This window comes from Bufo bufo, chromosome 7 (assembly GCF_905171765.1).
Source record: "Bufo bufo chromosome 7, aBufBuf1.1, whole genome shotgun sequence".
In the NCBI taxonomy this organism is placed as follows: Eukaryota; Metazoa; Chordata; class Amphibia; order Anura; family Bufonidae; genus Bufo; species Bufo bufo.
The window spans coordinates 134,301,059-134,319,770 of NC_053395.1; the positions used below are offsets into that span (position 1 = coordinate 134,301,059).

An 18,712-nucleotide genomic window follows, 5' to 3' on the forward strand; every position below is an offset into this window, starting at 1 on the left:
TCACTTGATCACGGTATCTAAAGGTTTTAATTACCGCGAACGGCATTATTGCCGGTCACGGTAGTTTGCCGCAGGTCTCTGCTGTTTGAAACAGAGGAGACTCACCGGCCATGACGTCTGCTGTACATGCGAGTGGGCACCATGTTTGCCTATTGCTCCAGCGCCGTACATGTATGACGCTGGTAACGAAGGGGTTAATCCACATTCTTATCAGTCAGATAAGAACTGAGTTATAATGAGTGTTTATAATGTCAGAAAGCAGAGATAAGGAGCCCGTCAGCTTCTGGTCTGACAGAAAATTCACAGGCTGCTACTACAACATCTCAACCCTGTAAACAAAAAAGGATTCCATATTTTTAATACAGACCAACAGAAAAATGATTTATAGCTCAAATTAAGTACAATGCAATAATAAAAAGAATGCTGACAGCAGGAGCAGTACATGATAGTACATGACATGACATAGCAGTATATAGCAGTACATGACATGACAGGACAATACAGCACATGCCCGTACAGGACAGTACATAGCAGTACATGACATGACAGTATATAGCAGTACATGACATGACAGGACAATACAGCACATGACAGGACAGCATAGTACATGACAGGACAGTACACTAAAAAAGCTACAATTGTGTGAAGTGTTCTTGCCTCCACCAGTAGTCTACAATGGAGTGGGCGGAGTAACTGTTGTGTGGTTGGAGTGGCTGGAGTAACTGTGGAAAGGTTGGACTGGGCAGAGTAACTTTATGAAGTACTGGGCAGAGTAACTGTGTGGAGTGAGTAAAGATAGTAAACATTACACTAACCATTTGATTGATCACATATAAAAAGTGCACATGGCAAGCTTGGTAGAGTGAGAAATGCATTTCAACTTTTATTTATTTATATAGCACATTTAATTGCAATGTTGTTGCCCAAAGTGCTTCACAGTTACATTAAAACATACATTTATAAAAAACATTAGCAGACGATTTGTGTAGATGGGCTTGAAAATGAGGGAGTGGTGGCAGTTTAGAAATAATGTCCTGATTTTTCAGCTCCCACTCTAGTTTTGAACATTCCGCCATTCATTCCTATGGGACCAATTTCACCACAAAAATGCTGATATTTTGTGAACCATTCAGTGAAACATTCCACAAAGTAATAGCACACCAATCAGGAACAATCCTCACGTTTCGGTATATTACTGTCTATGTAGTGTAAAACCCGTGGGAGGAGTTAGGCTGAATTCACACGTCCGTAGAACACGGTCCGCGAGATACCGGACTGGCATCCTGCTTAGTGCAGGAGCGCACGGCTTAATTGGTTGCTATGACGCCGTACGCTTTGTGCTGCCGCGGTACAGTAATACACTTGTATGATCTATACGAGTGTATTACTGTACAGCAGCGGCGGTACGAAGCGCACGGCGTCATAGCAACCAATGACGCCGTGCGCTCCTGCACTAAGCAGGATGCCAGTCCGGTATCTCACGGACCGTGTTCCATGGACGTGTGAATTCAGCCTTAGGGTGGTAAATTTGGCTATAATAATAAGAATATATATGTGAGATAACAGTAAGTGGTCTTGCCATGCAAGAACACTTAATGACAGGACAGGACAGTACAGGACATAGGAGGACAGTACAGTGTATAGCAGGACAGTACAGTATATAGCAGTACATGCCAGTACAGTATATAGCAGTACATGCCAGTACAGTATATAGCAGTACAGTACAGGACAGTACAGTATATAGCAGTACATGCCAGTACAGTATATAGCAGTACAGGACAGTACAGTATATAGCAGTACATGCCAGTACAGTGTATAGCAGTACAGTACAGGACAGTACAGTATATAGCAGTACATGCCAGTACAGTGTATAGCAGTACAGTACAGGACATTGGAGCACAGTACAGGACATAGGAGGACAGTATAGTGTATAGCAGGACATGACAGTACAGTGTATAGCAGGACAGTACAGTATATAGCAGGACAGTACAGTGTATAGCAGGACATGACAGTACAGTGTATAGCAGGACAGTACAGTATATAGCAGGACAGTACAGTATATAGCAGGACAGTACAGTGTATAGCAGGACAGTACAGTATATAGGAGGACATAGGAGGACAGTACAGGACATAGGAGGACAGTGTATAGCAGTACAGTGTATAGCAGGACAGGACAGTACAGTATATAGCAGTACATGCCAGTACAGTATATAGCAGTACATGCCAGTACAGTATATAGCAGTACATGCCAGTACAGTGTATAGCAGTACAGGACAGTACAGTATATAGCAGTACATGCCAGTACAGTGTATAGCAGTACAGTACAGGACAGTACAGTATATAGCAGTACATGCCAGTACAGTGTATAGCAGTACAGTACAGTACAGGACAGTATATAGCAGTACATGCCAGTACAGTGTATAGCAGTACAGGACAGTACAGTATATAGCAGTACATGCCAGTACAGTGTATAGCAGTACATGCCAGTACAGTATATAGCAGTACATGCCAGTACAGTGTATAGCAGTACAGTACAGTACAGGACAGTATATAGCAGTACATGCCAGTACAGTGTATAGCAGTACAGTACAGGACATTGGAGCACAGTACAGGACATAGGAGGACAGTATAGTGTATAGCAGGACATGACAGTACAGTGTATAGCAGGACAGTACAGTACAGAGCAGGACAGTGTATAGCAGGACAGTACAGTATATAGGAGGACATAGGAGGACAGTACAGGACATAGGAGGACAGTACAGGACATAGGAGGACAGTGTATAGCAGTACAGTGTATAGCAGGACAGTACAGTACAGGACATAGGAGGACAGTACAGGAGGGCTCTGGAGCGCAGGAGATTATTCATGGCATCCATCAGAAGTCCATGGCAGGGAGACGCTTGGAGGCCGGTGTGGTACAGGTGATGAGGTACCTGCAGGGTGGCAGCAGTCCGTAGACTTCTGGGTGGAGGATCTCCATGATGGTGGTGGAGCGGCCGCGGTCGGAGGGCAGAGCGGCGGCCCCGCTGTCATGTCCTCTGGGCGCCGGTAGTGGTGCTGTAGGAGGCTGCGGCAGTAGGAGCAGCCCAGCCTTCCTGCCGGAGACTATATGCGGGGATTCCCAGGCGCCGACCCCCCCTGCTCTCCTACTACCAGATTTTTTTATGACCTCCACCCCCTCCCTCCGCCTCCTCCTCACACCCCCCTGTAGAAATTAATTCGGATCGTACAGTTATTACAGGGTGTCCTGGCTGGAAGGAGGAGATCCAGGGAGACACAGCGCCCCCGGTCCTGATCGCAGCCGGCTGGGGAGGTCCTGGGATCTGACAGCCAAACAGAAAAGGGGGGAGAAAGGAGGAGAGAAAAAAAAGCTGAAAAGGTAAGTGGAGAACACAGGGCCACAGCGAGTCCCCGGCCTGCGGTGAGGCCCTGGTGCCGGCTGGCGGCGCCCCGATGCCGGTCATAGACCGTAGGATAGGCTGGGGATCCTGAAGGCCTCACTAGGCCGGGACAGGGAATTTTACCGATTTTCCCCTTCTTGCTCCGTCGTTTTTTGGGGATGTTGTGGCGCGCGGCGGCGGCCCGGTAATGGCCGGTATATAGGAGAGAATAGCCGGTTCGGGGCCGAGGTCTCCCCGGGAGGACGGGATGTCTCAGCCCCGGTCCTGGCAGAAGCCGCAGCCTCTGCTATGGGCTCCGACTCGGGTATAAGCTGCGGTATTCTCCCGGCTGAGGCAGGTTTCCGGGGCGCACTGCAGTGCTGGCCGTCAGGTGTGAACGCGGCTTTATGCATTAGTGTACACCCAGCTGCGGCAGGATAATGCTGTGTACCTGCGGCTAGAGGGCCGGGCACTGGTACATGTACACTGCGTGCAGGACATCTGTCACCTCTGGACACACTGCTGCTGGATGAGAACAGGCTTAGGGTATGTTCACACATAGCAGTTGAAGTGCGGTTTTGAGGCAATTTTCAATGAGTTTGTGGTAGAAACCTTAACCACATCATAGCTAGTGTGGTTCTCCTGTAGTTGTGCCCTAGGGCAGGCTGCTGATGGGGTGAAGGACATGGGGTCTTCCTCCGGCTTCCTTCCTGGTCAGTACCTGTGTCACTAAGGCCTCCTGCACACAAATGTAATTTATTCCCGTGTCCATTACGTTTTCCTTTTTTGCGGACCGTATGCAGAACCATTCATTTCAATGGTTCCTCCCGAAAAAAAAAAAAATGGAATCTGCATTCTGTTTCCATATTTCTGTTCCGCTAAAAGACAGAACTTGTCCTATTATTGTCCGCAAAAGACTGAATGCACAAGGACGTCATCTGTATTTTTAGCGGATCCGTTTTTTGTGGACTGCAAAATACATACAGTCGTGTGCAAGGGGCCAAAGGGAAATTCACACCACCGTATCTGTTTTGCGGTTGGTAAGTTGCATATCTTCAAAACACGGATACCGGCTGTGCGTTCTGCATTGTACGGATCGGCATGTCCCACCAAAAAGTATAAGATGTGTTCAGTTTTTTTTTTTTTTTTTTTGCGGGGCCGTGGAATGAACATACGGATGCGGACAGCACACAGCTGAGATTATTGGGTCTGCATCTGACCCGCAGAAAATCAGAAGTGGACGTGTGAATGGACCCTGAAACGCATCGTTCTCTGCAGCTCATCTCCCGTGTACACAGGGGGTCCTGCCGACAGACTGGCGCCATAGGATGATTAAATGTGCGCCGCTCGTCTACCCTTACTCCATAAAGAATGACCCCCACACACCAGTATGTAGGAGTCCTCGAGTCGCCCTCTTCTGATAATCACTTGACCTTTGGGTACCTGCCTCTGGGAAAGCTGGGTGACGAGCAGTATGACCGCCTTCAGTGCCCAGAGCTCTCCTCTATAGCATTGCCTAGTGATACTGTGTATACAGCGTATTCAGGGGTCTGGGAAAGCTGGGTGACGAGCAGTATGACCGCCATTCAGTGCCCAGAGCTCTCCTCTATAGCATTGCCTAGTGATACTGTGTATACAGCGTATTCAGGGGTCTGGGAAAGCTGGGTGACGAGCAGTATGACCGCCTTCAGTGCCCAGAGCTCTCCTCTATAGCATTGCCTAGTGATACTGTGTATACAGCGTATTCAGGGGTCTGGGAAAGCTGGGTGACGAGCAGTATGACCACCATTCAGTGCTCAGAGCTCTCCTCTATAGCATTGCCTAGTGATACTGTGTATACAGCGTATTCAGGGGTCTGGGAAAGCTGGGTGACGAGCAGTATGACCGCCTTCAGTGCCCAGAGCTCTCCTCTATAGCATTGCCTAGTGATACTGTGTATACAGCGTATTCAGGGGTCTGGGAAAGCTGGGTGACGAGCAGTATGACTGTCACGTGCTGTCTGCGTTTTTGCTGGGCCCGTAGAAATGAATGTGTGTCAGAAGCAGAACCAAAAACACAGTTGGATGCATGAGGCCGAAGACAACGAGGTCCATTGGAGAGTGTTAAAGGGGTATTCCTGGTATGTAACCACAGGATAGGGGATAACTATTAGATCGGTGGGGGCCCTGTATCTCCTGCAGCCCCCCTGAAATGAGCGGACAGTCAGGCATGCGTGTGGCCGCTCCATTCATTTCTATGGGAATTCCCGAGACAGCCGAGGGATGGCGCTCCACTATCTCTGGAATTCCCATAGAAATGAATGGAGCGAGAGCACGCATGCCTGACTGTCCGCTCTGTTTATTTCAGGGGTGCTGCAGGGGGTATGAGGCCTGTCCGTGGAAAATGCGTCGAGGAAAAAAACAGTAATGTGGATGAGGCCTAAGGGTCCGTCCACACAGGACGAAAACTGTGACAGAATCCACTTGAGTTACAGACTTGCCGCAAATTTCGCCCTGTGTATTGCCGAGGGTTAAATCTGCAGCATAAAGTGACCTGCTGAGGGGTTACAGTTTGCTCCGCTGGTCGGTCTCCACACTTTGATACACATGTCCTTTACGCAGTGAGATTCGTTCGGTTCATATCCCCTTTGCTGCTGTAGAACCTGCGGCGTACGTTCTCTGTGTGGACGTGCGTTTGGTGCGATTCATGTGATAAGAACGGGTCCGGGTTTATGTCGCTTCTTTAGGCCTTTTACACGAGCTGATTATTTTCCCTGTGTAAGGCCCCTTTCACACGGGCGAGATTTCCGCGCGGGTGCAATACGTGAGGTGAACACATTGCACCCGCAAGGAATCCGGACCCATTCATTTCTATGGGGCTGTGCACATGAGCGGTGATTTTCACGCATCACTTGTGCGCTGCATGAAAATCGCAGCATGCTCTATGTTGTGTGTTTTTCACGCGATGCAGGCCCCATAGAAGTGAATAGGGCTGCGTGAAAATCGCAAGTATCTGCAAGCAAGTGCGGATGCGGTGCGATTTTCACGCATGGTTGCTAGGAGACGATATGGATGGGAACCCGGTCTTTATTATTTTCCCTTATAACATGGTTAGAAGGGAAAATAATAGCATTCTGAATACAGAATGCATAGTACAATAGGGCTGGATTATATATAATCCAGTGACATCTCCTGTCATGTTGACCTTCTCTTTCCTCTTCTCCTCCATTTGACCCAGACCTCCATGACAAATTCTTTCAGCCACATCTCGTCTCTACAGAGTTTGTTACAGACACGTTAGATTTTTAAGTGTGGGTGCAAGGAATTTGTAGAGACGGAAGAAGTCGGACTGCACTCCAAAATAATGGTGAAATAAAGTGTTTTAATCACCCATAGTATGGTAAACTTGCGACGTTTCGGCTCACAAGAGCCTTCCTCAAGCATAGAGACAGTGAAAGTGAAGGCATATAAAGGCATATCAAAAGTGCAGGACAAATCACATTAGAGTTACAATCAAGGTATAATTACATACATCTGTTACAAAAAACAAAGTGCATGTGCATGGAGTGACATGTGCCATATGATCCACATTCTTGGGAGTGAATCCCTTTACGTAGAAAAACATATAAATAATGTGAAAGTAATACCAATAAAGATCATATTTAAAAACAGTGATGTAATAGTAAATACGGATCGTAGAAATTAGACCTTAGGAAGCTGTAGCGCCCACATAGACCATCGTGTTTGTTGAGCGTCTCTATCTCTTCCCTGCGCATGTCCAGACAGACGTCATCGTATGAGTCATGATGCAGAAGATGTGGCGCATGCGCTTCTGTGATATCAAACAAACATCGCCATCTATATATATACACAGTACAGACCAAAAGTTTGGACACACCTTCTCATTCAAAGAGTTTTCTTTATTTTCATGACTATGAAAATTGTAGATTCACACTGAAGGCATCAAAACTATGAATTAACACATGTGGAATTATATACACAACAAACAAGTGTGAAACAACTGAAAATATGTCATATTCTAGGTTCTTCAAAGTAGCCACCTTTTGCTTTGATTACTGCTTTGCACACTCTTGGCATTCTCTTGATGAGCTTCAAGAAGTAGTCCCCTGAAATGGTTTTCACTTCACAGGTGTGCCCTGTCAGGTTTAATACGTGGGATTTCTTGCCTTATAAATGGGGTTGGGACCATCAGTTGCGTTGAGGAGAAGTCAGGTGGATACACAGCTGATAGTCCTACTGAATAGACTGTTAGAATTTGTATTATGGCAAGAAAAAAGCAGCTAAGTAAAGAAAAACGAGTGGCCATCATTACTTTAAGAAATGAAGGTCAGTCAGTCAGCCGAAAAATTGGGAAAACTTTGAAAGTAAGGGCTATTTGACCATGAAGGAGAGTGATGGGATGCTGCGCCAGATGACCTGGCCTCCACAGTCACCGGACCTGAACCCAATCGAGATGGTTTGGGGTGAGCTGGACCGCAGAGTGAAGGCAAAAGGGCCAACAAGTGCTAAGCATCTCTGGGAACTCCTTCAAGACTGTTGGAAGACCATTTCAGGGGACTACCTCTTGAAGCTCATCAAGAGAATGCCAAGAGTGTGCAAAGCAGTAATCAAAGCAAAAGGTGGCTACTTTGAAGAACCTAGAATATGACATATTTTCAGTTGTTTCACACTTGTTTGTTATGTATATAATTCCACATGTGTTAATTCATAGTTTTGATGCCTTCATAGTCATGAAAATAAAGAAAACTCTTTGAACGAGAAGGTGTGTCCAAACTTTTGGTGTGTATGTGTGTGTATGTATATATATATATATATATATATATATATATATATATAATTTTTTGCGACTAAAATTTTCATTTTAGGAGCCAATGGCTCCTGTTTTATTTTTATGTTTTAGTCTGGAGCACTGCAACTGGATGGACCCATGATGAATAAATGGCATAGGACCACTAGGGTTTGTTGTAAAACGAATGAAAACGGACCTCCCATGTCCATGATAGAACCCATGACACCAATGTGGACAGGGCCTTACAGCCATAGCAATTGTTGTCAGAGCCGCATGTTGTCGGGCCGCATCTTACTTTCGGTTGTGTGTGTGTGTGTGGCCGTCACCTGATCATCGCTGAGTGTTCAGTGTCACTTGTACTTTATTATTCTGTCTTTGCTGTCATCGAAATCTCCTCGACATACAGCAACTTCCTGGTGAACTTCTAGTTGGCTGTCAATCAGTCCTGCGGCGTAAAGTGTAAGGGGTGGACGGAGCTGCGGCGTAAAGTGTGAGGCCTCTTTGACACAAGTGAGTTTTCTGTCCTGATGTGATCCGTGTAGTGAAAACACAGCATCCGGTCTGAACCCTCACCCATTCATTTCAGTGATCTGTGTACATGAGTGTGGTTTTTCACGTATCCTCTCGGAGTTCTATATTGCGCATTTTTCACGTAGCTCCATAGAAGGGAATGAGGCTGCATGAACAACAGAAGGCATCGGGATACAATGCGTTTTTCACCGATAGTTGCTGGGAGATCTTGTGGTGTTCAGTTTTTCTTCACTAGCGTGAAAAACGCATCTAATCTGGATGCAATTCACGGATCCGCAAAATACAGGTGCAGTCTGTGTGCAATATATATATATAATATATAATTTTTTTTATGGATGGACCCATTGAAGTCATTTTGCGGACCAGAACAGGACATGCTCAGTCTTTTGTGACATGGAGATGTGGATTGCACACAGATCGCATCTGTATTTTGCAGACTGCGAAACTGATACGGTCGTGTACACGAGGCGTAAGGCAGGGCTCACATGTTTTTGCCCTACATTTAGGCCTCATTCACACCAACGTATTCTGTTTCTGTGTCTGTTCCATTTTTTGTTTGTTTTTTGCGGATAAGATGTGGACCCATTCATTTCAATGGGTCCACAAAAAATGTCCGTTCTGTAGCCCTGCAAAATATATAGAACACGTCCTATTTCTGTCCGTTTTGCGGGCAAGGATAGGCATTGTTACAATGGATCTGCAAAAAAAAAAAAAAGTTGCAACACAGATGGCACATAGACGTCATCCGTATTTTTTTGCGGATCCGCATTTTCCAGACCGCAAAATACATATGGTCGTGTGAATGTAGCCTTAAAGTGTGTACGGTAATGTTACTCTATGCTGATCTCCTGTATAAATGCTGGCTGACGGCCTGACAAAAACCTCTGCATGGAGCGGTAAAGCATTAATGCGGTAAAGCGGCTGGATCCCATTATACTCAGTGTGGCCTACTGGAAACATTCACCAGAGGTGTGAACACAGCCTGACGCATCCGTTTTAAAGTATACTATTTTGTATATTTTACATGTTAGACAAAAATGTGAACACAGCCTAAGCATGAGGAGTGGACAGAGCAGCAGTATAAAGAATCAACATAGCTGCAGTGTAAAGCATGAGGAGTGGACAGAGCTACAGTATAAAGAATCAACATAGCTGCAGTGTAAAGCATGAGGAGTGGACAGAGCTACAGTATAAAGAATGAACATGGCTGCAGTGTAAAGCATGAGGAGTGGACAGAGCTACAGTATAAAGAATCAACATAGCTGCAGTGTAAAGCATGAGGAGTGGACAGAGCTACAGTATAAAGAATGAACATGGCTGCAGTGTAAAGCATGAGGAGTGGACAGAGCTACAGTATAAAGAATGAACATAGCTGCAGTGTAAAGCATGAGGAGTGGACAGAGCAGCAGTATAAAGAATCAACATAGCTGCAGTGTAAAGCATGAGGAGTGGACAGAGCTACAGTATAAAGAATCAACATAGCTGCAGTGTAAAGCATGAGGAGTGGACAGAGCTACACTATAAAGAATGAACATAGCTGCAGTGTAAAGCATGAGGAGTGGACAGAGCAGCAGTATAAAGAATGAACATAGCTGCAGTGTAAAGCATGAGGAGTGGACAGAGCTACAGTATAAAGAATGAGCATAGCTGCAGTGTAAAGCATGAGGAGTGGACAGAGCTACAGTGTAAAGAATGAGCATAGCTGCAGTGTAAAGCATGAGGAGTGGACAGAGCTACAGTGTAAAGAATGAGCATAGCTGCAGTGTAAAGCATGAGGAGTGGACAGAGCTACACTATAAAGAATGAGCATAGCTGCGGTGTAAAGCATTAGGAGTGGACAGAGCAGCAGTATAAAGAATGAGCATAGCTGCAGTGTAAAGCATGAGGAGTGGACAGAACAGCAGTATAAAGAATGAGCATAGCTGCAGTGTAAAGCATGAGGAGTGGACCGAGCTACAGTATAAAGAATGAGCATAGCTGCAGTGTAAAGCATGAGGAGTGGACAGAGCAGCAGTATAAAGAATGAGCATAGCTGCAGTGTAAAGCATGAGGAGTGGACAGAGCAGCAGTATAAAGAATGAGCATAGCTGCAGTGTAAAGCATGAGGAGTGGACAGAGCTACAGTATAAAGAATGAGCATAGCTGCAGTGTAAAGCATGAGGAGTGGACAGAGCTACAGTATAAAGAATGAGCATAGCTGCAGTGTAAAGCATGAGGAGTGGACCGAGCTACAGTATAAAGAATGAGCATAGCTGCAGTGTAAAGCATGAGGAGTGGACAGAGCAGCAGTATAAAGAATGAGCATAGCTGCAGTGTAAAGCATGAGGAGTGGACAGAGCTACAGTATAAAGAATGAGCATAGCTGCGGTGTAAAGCATTAGGAGTGGACAGAGCAGCAGTATAAAGAATGAGCATAGCTGCAGTGTAAAGCATGAGGAGTGGACAGAACAGCAGTATAAAGAATGAGCATAGCTGCAGTGTAAAGCATGAGGAGTGGACAGAGCTACAGTATAAAGAATGAGCATAGCTGAGGAGTGGACAGAGCTACAGTATAAAGAATGAGCATAGCTGCAGTGTAAAGCATGAGGAGTGGACAGAGCTACAGTATAAAGAATGAGCATAGCTGCAGTGTAAAGCATGAGGAGTAGACAGAGCTACAGTATAAAGAATGAGCATAGCTGAGGAGTGGACAGAGCTACAGTATAAAGAATGAGCATAGCTGCAGTGTAAAGCATGAGGAGTGGACAGAGCTACAGTATAAAGAATGAGCATAGCTGCAGTGTAAAGCATGAGGAGTGGACAGAGCTACAGTATAAAGAATGAACATAGCTGCAGTGTAAAGCATGAGGAGTGGACAGAGCTACAGTATAAAGAATGAACATAGCTGCAGTGTAAAGCATGAGGAGTGGACAGAGCTACAGTATAAAGAATGAGCATAGCTGCAGTGTAAAGCATGAGGAGTGGACAGAGCTACAGTATAAAGAATGAGCATAGCTGCAGTGTAAAGCATGAGGAGTGGACAGAGCTACACTATAAAGAATGAGCATAGCTGCAGTGTAAAGCATGAGGAGTGGACAGAGCTACAGTATAAAGAATGAGCATAGCTGCAGTGTAAAGCATGAGGAGTGGACAGAGCTACACTATAAAGAATGAGCATAGCTGCAGTGTAAAGCATGAGGAGTGGACAGAGCAGCAGTATAAAGAATGAGCATAGCTGCAGTGTAAAGCATGAGGAGTGGACAGAGCAGCAGCTTGAAGCACTGATCATATAGTAGGCTTGGTTATTTCATACTTAGGAAGATCGGCGGCGCGCTGCGGAAATGCGGATGCGGAGAGCACATAGTGCTTGGCAAATTGCGGAATGGATGTGGAACCATTATTATGGATGTGTGTGTGTGTGTGTGAATGACACACACATCCATAATAATGGTTCCGCATCCATTCCGCAATTTGCCGAGCACTATGTGCTCTCCGCATCCGCATTTCCGCAGCGCGCCACCGATCTTCCAGTCCGTGGCTCCCGAAAAAAATAGAACATGTTCTATTCTTGTCCGCAATTGCGGACAAGATTAGGCATTTTCTATTATAGTGCCGGCGATGTGCGGTCCGCAAAATGCGGAATGCACATTGCCGGTGTCCGATGTGTGAATGGACCCTAAGGGTGCATTCGTACAACATGTCCATTTTGCAGACCGCAAATCACGAATCCTCAAAATACGGATGTGGTCCAGGTGGCATCTGCAGTTTGTGCGTTTAGCGGCAAAGTATAACACCTGCTTTATCTTTTGTGGAACAGATATACAGATGGCATCTGTGTGCTGTCCGCATCCGTATGTCGGTTCCACAAAAGATAGAATGTTTATTTTGCGGATCCGCCATTTGTGGACTGCAGTATGGATACTGCCGTGGGAATGAATGCACCGGTGTCGTGGCTTGTGTTATTACAATATGTCCTGATGGGACACGTCCTACAGAGGCACATCGTAACGCCCGGCTACACTGTGACCTTTCGTTGCGAGAGCGATTGACTTTAACTATTGAATTTCAGCTGCAATCCAAACGAATGAATTCAGTTGAATGCAATCTTGTGGCCTGCAGCGGTAGTTCAATAGTTAACGTCAGTAAGTCGCAATGTAGCCCTGGCCTTATTTAAGGGATCATGCACACAAACGTATATTTTGTCCACATCCAATCCGCGGGTCTGATGCAGACCCTTTCACTTCAATGGGGCCGCAGCCGCAAAAAAATAGAACATGTCCTATTCTTGTCCCTGTTACGGTCAAGGATAGGACGGTTCCGCAGAACGCACACGGTATCGGCTACAGCGTGTGCATGAGTCCTCTAGGAAGTCTGCTCCTCTGCTGTGAGGAAGAAGTGCACGGAGGACCGTCCGGCCTCTGCTGGGATGGAAGAATGTAAATTGCGCATGTATGTGACTGTCTGTCGCTGTGGGGGCTCTAATCGGAGTATACAGGAGACGGGGGAAGGGAGAACAGGATGCGTTGTGCCACTAGTATCAGCTGCTATGCTGTTCCTGCGCCCAATCGATCCTAGGAGCAGCCCATCTGCTCCATTACTACATGGCTAATTAGCCAGCACCAGAATAAAGGGCCCCGAGGATAAAGTGTCCGGCCTAGTAACAAAGGGCGGGTGATGCCTTCCAGCTGCTCATGTCGCCCGTAATACAGCTGAACTGTTCCTATGTAATAGTGAGAAGGTAGGAATGAAAATAAAATGTTAGTGCGTATTACAAGAACTTGTAAGATACCCCTTCCCCTGTAAAAATAAATAAAATGCCATCAGTTTCTGTGGCCGCACGTGAACGGCCCGCTGTGGATCTGCCGTGGATTTCGCATTCTGGTTTGGAAAGGACGTATGGCAGATGTCCACAACCTAAACTGACATACGGCAGATTTCGGATGTCCGGTTATGTGCGGACACTCTCCACATTGTGTGGACCGGGTTTTGCTGCTACTGTAAATGTTTTGCCGTGAAATAACCGCTGTTAAAATGCCATGGGGGCTGTCGGTCTATGAAAACGGAGGAAATAAGACTGGTCCTATCTTTTGATGGACATTATTCACCACTGTCAAAAAAAAGAGGCCGTGTGAATAACCTCAGACTACCATGTCGCCTGCTATACGACCACAACTGCAGCGCATATGGTTTTTACTCTGGCTCCATCTCGTGAGGGCACCTACCGAGCCCGATGGACCCCTTTGGCTATAATGCTGTGCTGTTCTGCCCCTGACGGCCTCCGACACGGGTATGAACACAGGCGGGCATGACATCTGATCTGTAATAATTACTTGGGGGGAGGGGAGCAAAACCACACCAAAAAGGTGACGCACGTGTACAGGTCACCTGGTAAAAACTGTTGGAAAAATGAGGTAATTTCCGGTGGGTTTGATGTGTCAGGAATGGATGGTGTAGGTGCGCCCTGTGGCCTCCTTCACACAGCCTTCATTCTCCAGTGTCAGGCCACGAAGTCCACCTTGACCACAAGTATAAAGACCTGAACTAACATCACAGGTCCTTATAATGCTATTAGTTCGGGAGATCTGTATTACACATGTGTGAAATTGGTCTTGTCGCTTCGTCCTCTAGCATGGAGAATTAGCTATTTTGTCCTATTCTCTAACTAATAATAATAAAATCTTATCTTTTATTTGTTTCATTTAAAACAAACACAACAAGAAAACCCATTGTTAAAATTGTCAGAGTTCAGTGAGGTATAGGGTGGGCTATACTTCATTCATCCTGGTTGCTGGAGGCAACCTTATATGTGTATATGGATGCATTACTATTGCCACTCTCCGGGGCCACCTTTAACAGTTATGGCAGTCCTGAAATGCGCCCACCATGTGTATCGGTCTATTCCAGCACACACTGTGTCAAATGATCAAAACCTGGGAGGAGGTTCCAGAATTGGTAACTATTCGCTACTCCTCAGGCTTGTGCTTGTGCCCTATAGGCTGATAAGTGACCCCGGGGCGTGTGTCAGTCACCTGCTGTGGTTTTCTCAATGGAAATTGATATATAGGTATGGAATGTATCGGGCACAATCTGTGGCTACCTATGCCGCTCGCGATGCTCCTGAATCGCCTCACTGGCTCTGTCTAAAATGTTTGCGCTACCCTAATACACCCCTCCCGACATGTGGCTTCGTCAGGGGACGTGGGGTATAGGCCTGAGGAGTGAATTCTGGAACCTCCTCCCAGGTTTTGATCATTTGACACGGTGTGTGCTGGAATAGACCGATACACATGGTGGGCGCATTTCAGGACTACCATAACTGTTAAAGGTGGCCCCGGAGAGTGGCAATAGTAGTGCACCTCACAGGCACCCATATACAAATATAAGGTTGCCTCCAGCAACCAAGTATAGCCCACCCTGTACCTCACTGAACTCTGACAATTTTAACAATGGGTTTTCTTGTTGTGTTTGTTTTAAATGAATCAAATAAAGATAAGATTTTATTATTATTATTAGTCAGGGACCCCTAAAGGGATTTTGGTCCCACAGACCGCATCCAAATCACAGAGATGAGGTTGACCGCCACTACTTTCAAGCTTATCTTCTCTGTGGTCTTGCAAGGACTAGGAATGGGGACTCGGGAACACGGTTCTAGTATTAAGGGGGTCCCAGGGGGTGATGCCTCAAGCAATCTGACATTTATCACTTATCCTTTTTGTTGGTAATAAATAATAATCCATGTCAATTGTGGAAAAACTGTAGCAGAATCAAAATGAGAGAGATCTGTTCTGGTCCTGTTCACACTGATGTTTTTGTAACGCGAGTTTTCTGGTCTGAATTGTTACAGAGGTTGTCCAGTTTCCTATTTTGATGACGCATCCTCGGGGTAGGTCCTCAATGTCAGCTCTAGTGCTCCTGCAAGCACTGACTTCTCTCCACTGTTTGCCTGCTCACATGGCAGTGTCATTACAGCGCCGCCATCTCATTCAGTGTAACAAACACGTAGAGGATGTAATGAGCGCTGCGTTCTCTTCAAGATTGGCAGAGGTCTGAGAAACTGTGTCCAAATCCTAGTATTTCAGAATGCCACTGAATTTGGTTTAATGTAGAAGAATGCACAAAGCTGTAATAAAGCTCTATTCTGTTCTTTTTGCAGGGAACCTTGGAGCTTGCTGTTGTAGAAGTCTCGTTCTGGGGCACATCACGTAATAAGCAGATAAAATGTCTGAAGTTTAAGATCCGGTAAGATGTCCTTTTTGTTGGTGCATGTGGTTAATCTCCTCGGGACATCCCAGTGTTGACTCCTATCATTGTCCTGGTTGTTTTTCCAGCTGATGTTCACAAGGAGCAGAGACACGTGATGTATGAAGGCAAACACATACACTTCTCTGAAGTTGATAATAAGCCCCTATGCTCCTACAGTCCCAAGCTCTGCAAGCAGAGAAGACTTAACGGCTACGCCTTCTGTATCCGACACGTTTTAGAGGACAAGACTGCCCCCTTCAAGCAATGTGAATATGTGGCCAAGTACAACAGCCAGCGCTGCACTAATCCCATCCCGAAATCGGAGGACCGTAGGTAAGTGGGTCAACCTCTAAAGTACTGGTCCACTTTGATATTTGCAAAGTTGTGTGAGCTTATAACTTAAAGGGAACCTGTCACCTGGATTTTGGGTATAGAGCGGAGGACATGGGTTGCTAGATGGCCGCTAGCACATCCACACTATCCAGTCCCCATAGCTCTGTGTGCTTTTATGGTGTAAAAAAAACCCACTTGATACATATGCAAATTAACATAAAAGAGTCATATCTACTTGTGTGACCAGAGAAGAGTCATATTTTCAAGCTCTGACTCATCTCAGGTTAATTTGCATATGTATCAAATCGTTTTTTTTACACAATAAAAGCACACAGAGCTATGGGGACTGGGTATTGCGGATGTGCTAGCGGCCATCTAGCAATCCATGTCCTTAGCTCTATACGCAAAATCCAGGTGACAGGTTCCCTTTAACTTACTGTTAAAGAGGGGTTTCTGAGTTCAGATTATTAGAAGTCATCAATATGAGATCGGTGGGGATCTGACTAGTCACCGCTCCCTCCAAAGATAGCTATTTGAGGGGCAAGCAATGCAGCCTCCTCGTTGTACACATTGGTCCGTCTACCTTCACGCTGTATACTTTGCAGTGGCTGTGCAAAATATTGCAATCTCATCCCATTCATGTGAATGTTACGAAGGTGCTATATCCTGCACAGCCTCTGCCAAGTATACAGCGTGAAGGTAGACGGACCAATGTGTACAATGAAGAGGCTGCACAAGGACAGCAGCCCCTTCAAACACCCAATCAATGGGGGTGTGGAGAGTCAGACCCCCCCACAATTCTGGTATTGATGGCCTTGACAGAAAAATAGAAAGTTAAAGGTTTTGGAGTGCAACAATGGAAAATAACTAGGTTGCCAAGGCGCAAAACAGGCTGGTCACTAAGCGGTTAAGCTGAATACCGAGAATCTAATGCTAGAGTGCATTACCCCTGTTATTGTAATTTTTGGTTTTATTTTTTAGATTCCAATTTTACCCGAATGTATACGTCGGTGGTTGGGACTTTAACCCCTTCCCGACCAGCGCCGTACTATTACGGCCCGCTGATCAGGAGGATGCAGGAGCTGCTCCCGCCCTATCAGATGCAGGGGACCGGCTGTTCACGTTAGCCGGACCCCTGCTATATGCATCGGTGAAAACACTGATGCTGGCACATTAACCCCTTCTATGCCGTGGTCAGCGCTGACTGGCGACATAGAAGAGGTTTTCTGCGGGTGAGGGAGCCCATTGGGTCCCAGCGCTGCTGTGGCAGGGACCTGATGGGTGAGAAGGCTGCCCGATGCCGTGCAGAAGCTGCCCTATGCCTTGCCTTCCTTCTATGGGTGCCCTGGAGATGTTAGGCAACCTGTTAGTGTTAGTTTCAAGTAAAAAACGCCCCTTTTCCCCTGATTTTATAATAATAAAAAAAAATTGAAAAAGAAAAAACACCCATATTAGGTATCGCAGCGTCCGTAACGACCGGCTCTATAAATATCACATGATCTACCCCGTCCGATGAACACCATAATAAAAGAAAAACTGTGTAAAAAAAAAAAAAAAAAAAAAAAAAAAAAAATTTTTGGCACCTTACATCACAAAAATTGCAACACCAAGCGATCAAAAAGGCGTATGCCCCCCAAAATAGTACCAATCTAACAGTCACCTCATCCCGCAAAAAAGGAGACCCTACCTAAGACAATCAGTCAAAAAATAAAAAAGCTATGGCTCTCAGACTATGGAGACACTAAAACCTTTTATTTTTTTATTTTTGTTTCAAAAATGCTATTCTGTAAAACTTAAATAATAAAAAGTATACATATTAGGTATTGCACGTCCGTAACGATCTGCTCTATAGAAATATCACATGACCTAACCCCTCAGCCGAACTCTGGAAAAATAAATAAAAACTGTCCCAAAATTATGAATTTTTTTGGGTCACCTTGCCCCATAAAGTGTAATAATGAATTATTAAAAAAATCATATGTACCCAAAAATGGTACCAATAAAAAACGTCCACTCTTTCTGCAAAAAACGAGCCCCTGCACCAGACGATCGTCAGAAAAGAAAAAAAAAGGCGTTCAGAAAATGGAGACACAAACATGATTTATTTTTTTTCCAAAAATGCTTTCAATGTAAAACTGAAACAAAGAAAGTAGACATATTTGATATCATTGCGTCCGTAGCAACCTGCTCTATAAAAATAGCACATGATCTACCCTGTGAGATAAATGTTGTAAAAAATAAAAAGTGCCAGAAAAACTTTATATAGAGCAATTAAAAATCATATGTACCCCAAAATAGTACCAATAAAACTGGCACCTTATCTCCTAGTTTTCAAAATGGGGTCCCTTTTTTGGGAGTTTCTACTGTAGGGGTGCATCAGGGGGCTTAAAATGGAACATGGCATCTAAAAACCAGTCCAGCAAAATCTGCCTTCCAAAAACCATATGGCACTCCTTTTC

The 18,712-nt window shown here is 45.4% G+C and overlaps 1 protein-coding gene across 1 annotated transcript in view; it reads left to right on the top strand.

Annotated features, from left to right (window-relative positions):
- The first annotated feature begins 2,257 nt into the window (after positions 1–2,257).
- INO80D (INO80 complex subunit D) overlaps positions 2,258–18,712 on the top strand; it is a 53,678-nt gene continuing 37,223 nt past the window's right edge. Inside the window, exons 1-4 of the mRNA XM_040441118.1 lie at positions 2,258–2,331; positions 2,808–3,379; positions 15,832–15,917; positions 16,007–16,253. Of these exons, the coding sequence (XP_040297052.1) occupies positions 16,036–16,253 (218 nt within the window). The 5' untranslated portion in view covers positions 2,258–2,331; positions 2,808–3,379; positions 15,832–15,917; positions 16,007–16,035. The remainder of the gene's footprint in view (positions 2,332–2,807; positions 3,380–15,831; positions 15,918–16,006; positions 16,254–18,712) is intronic.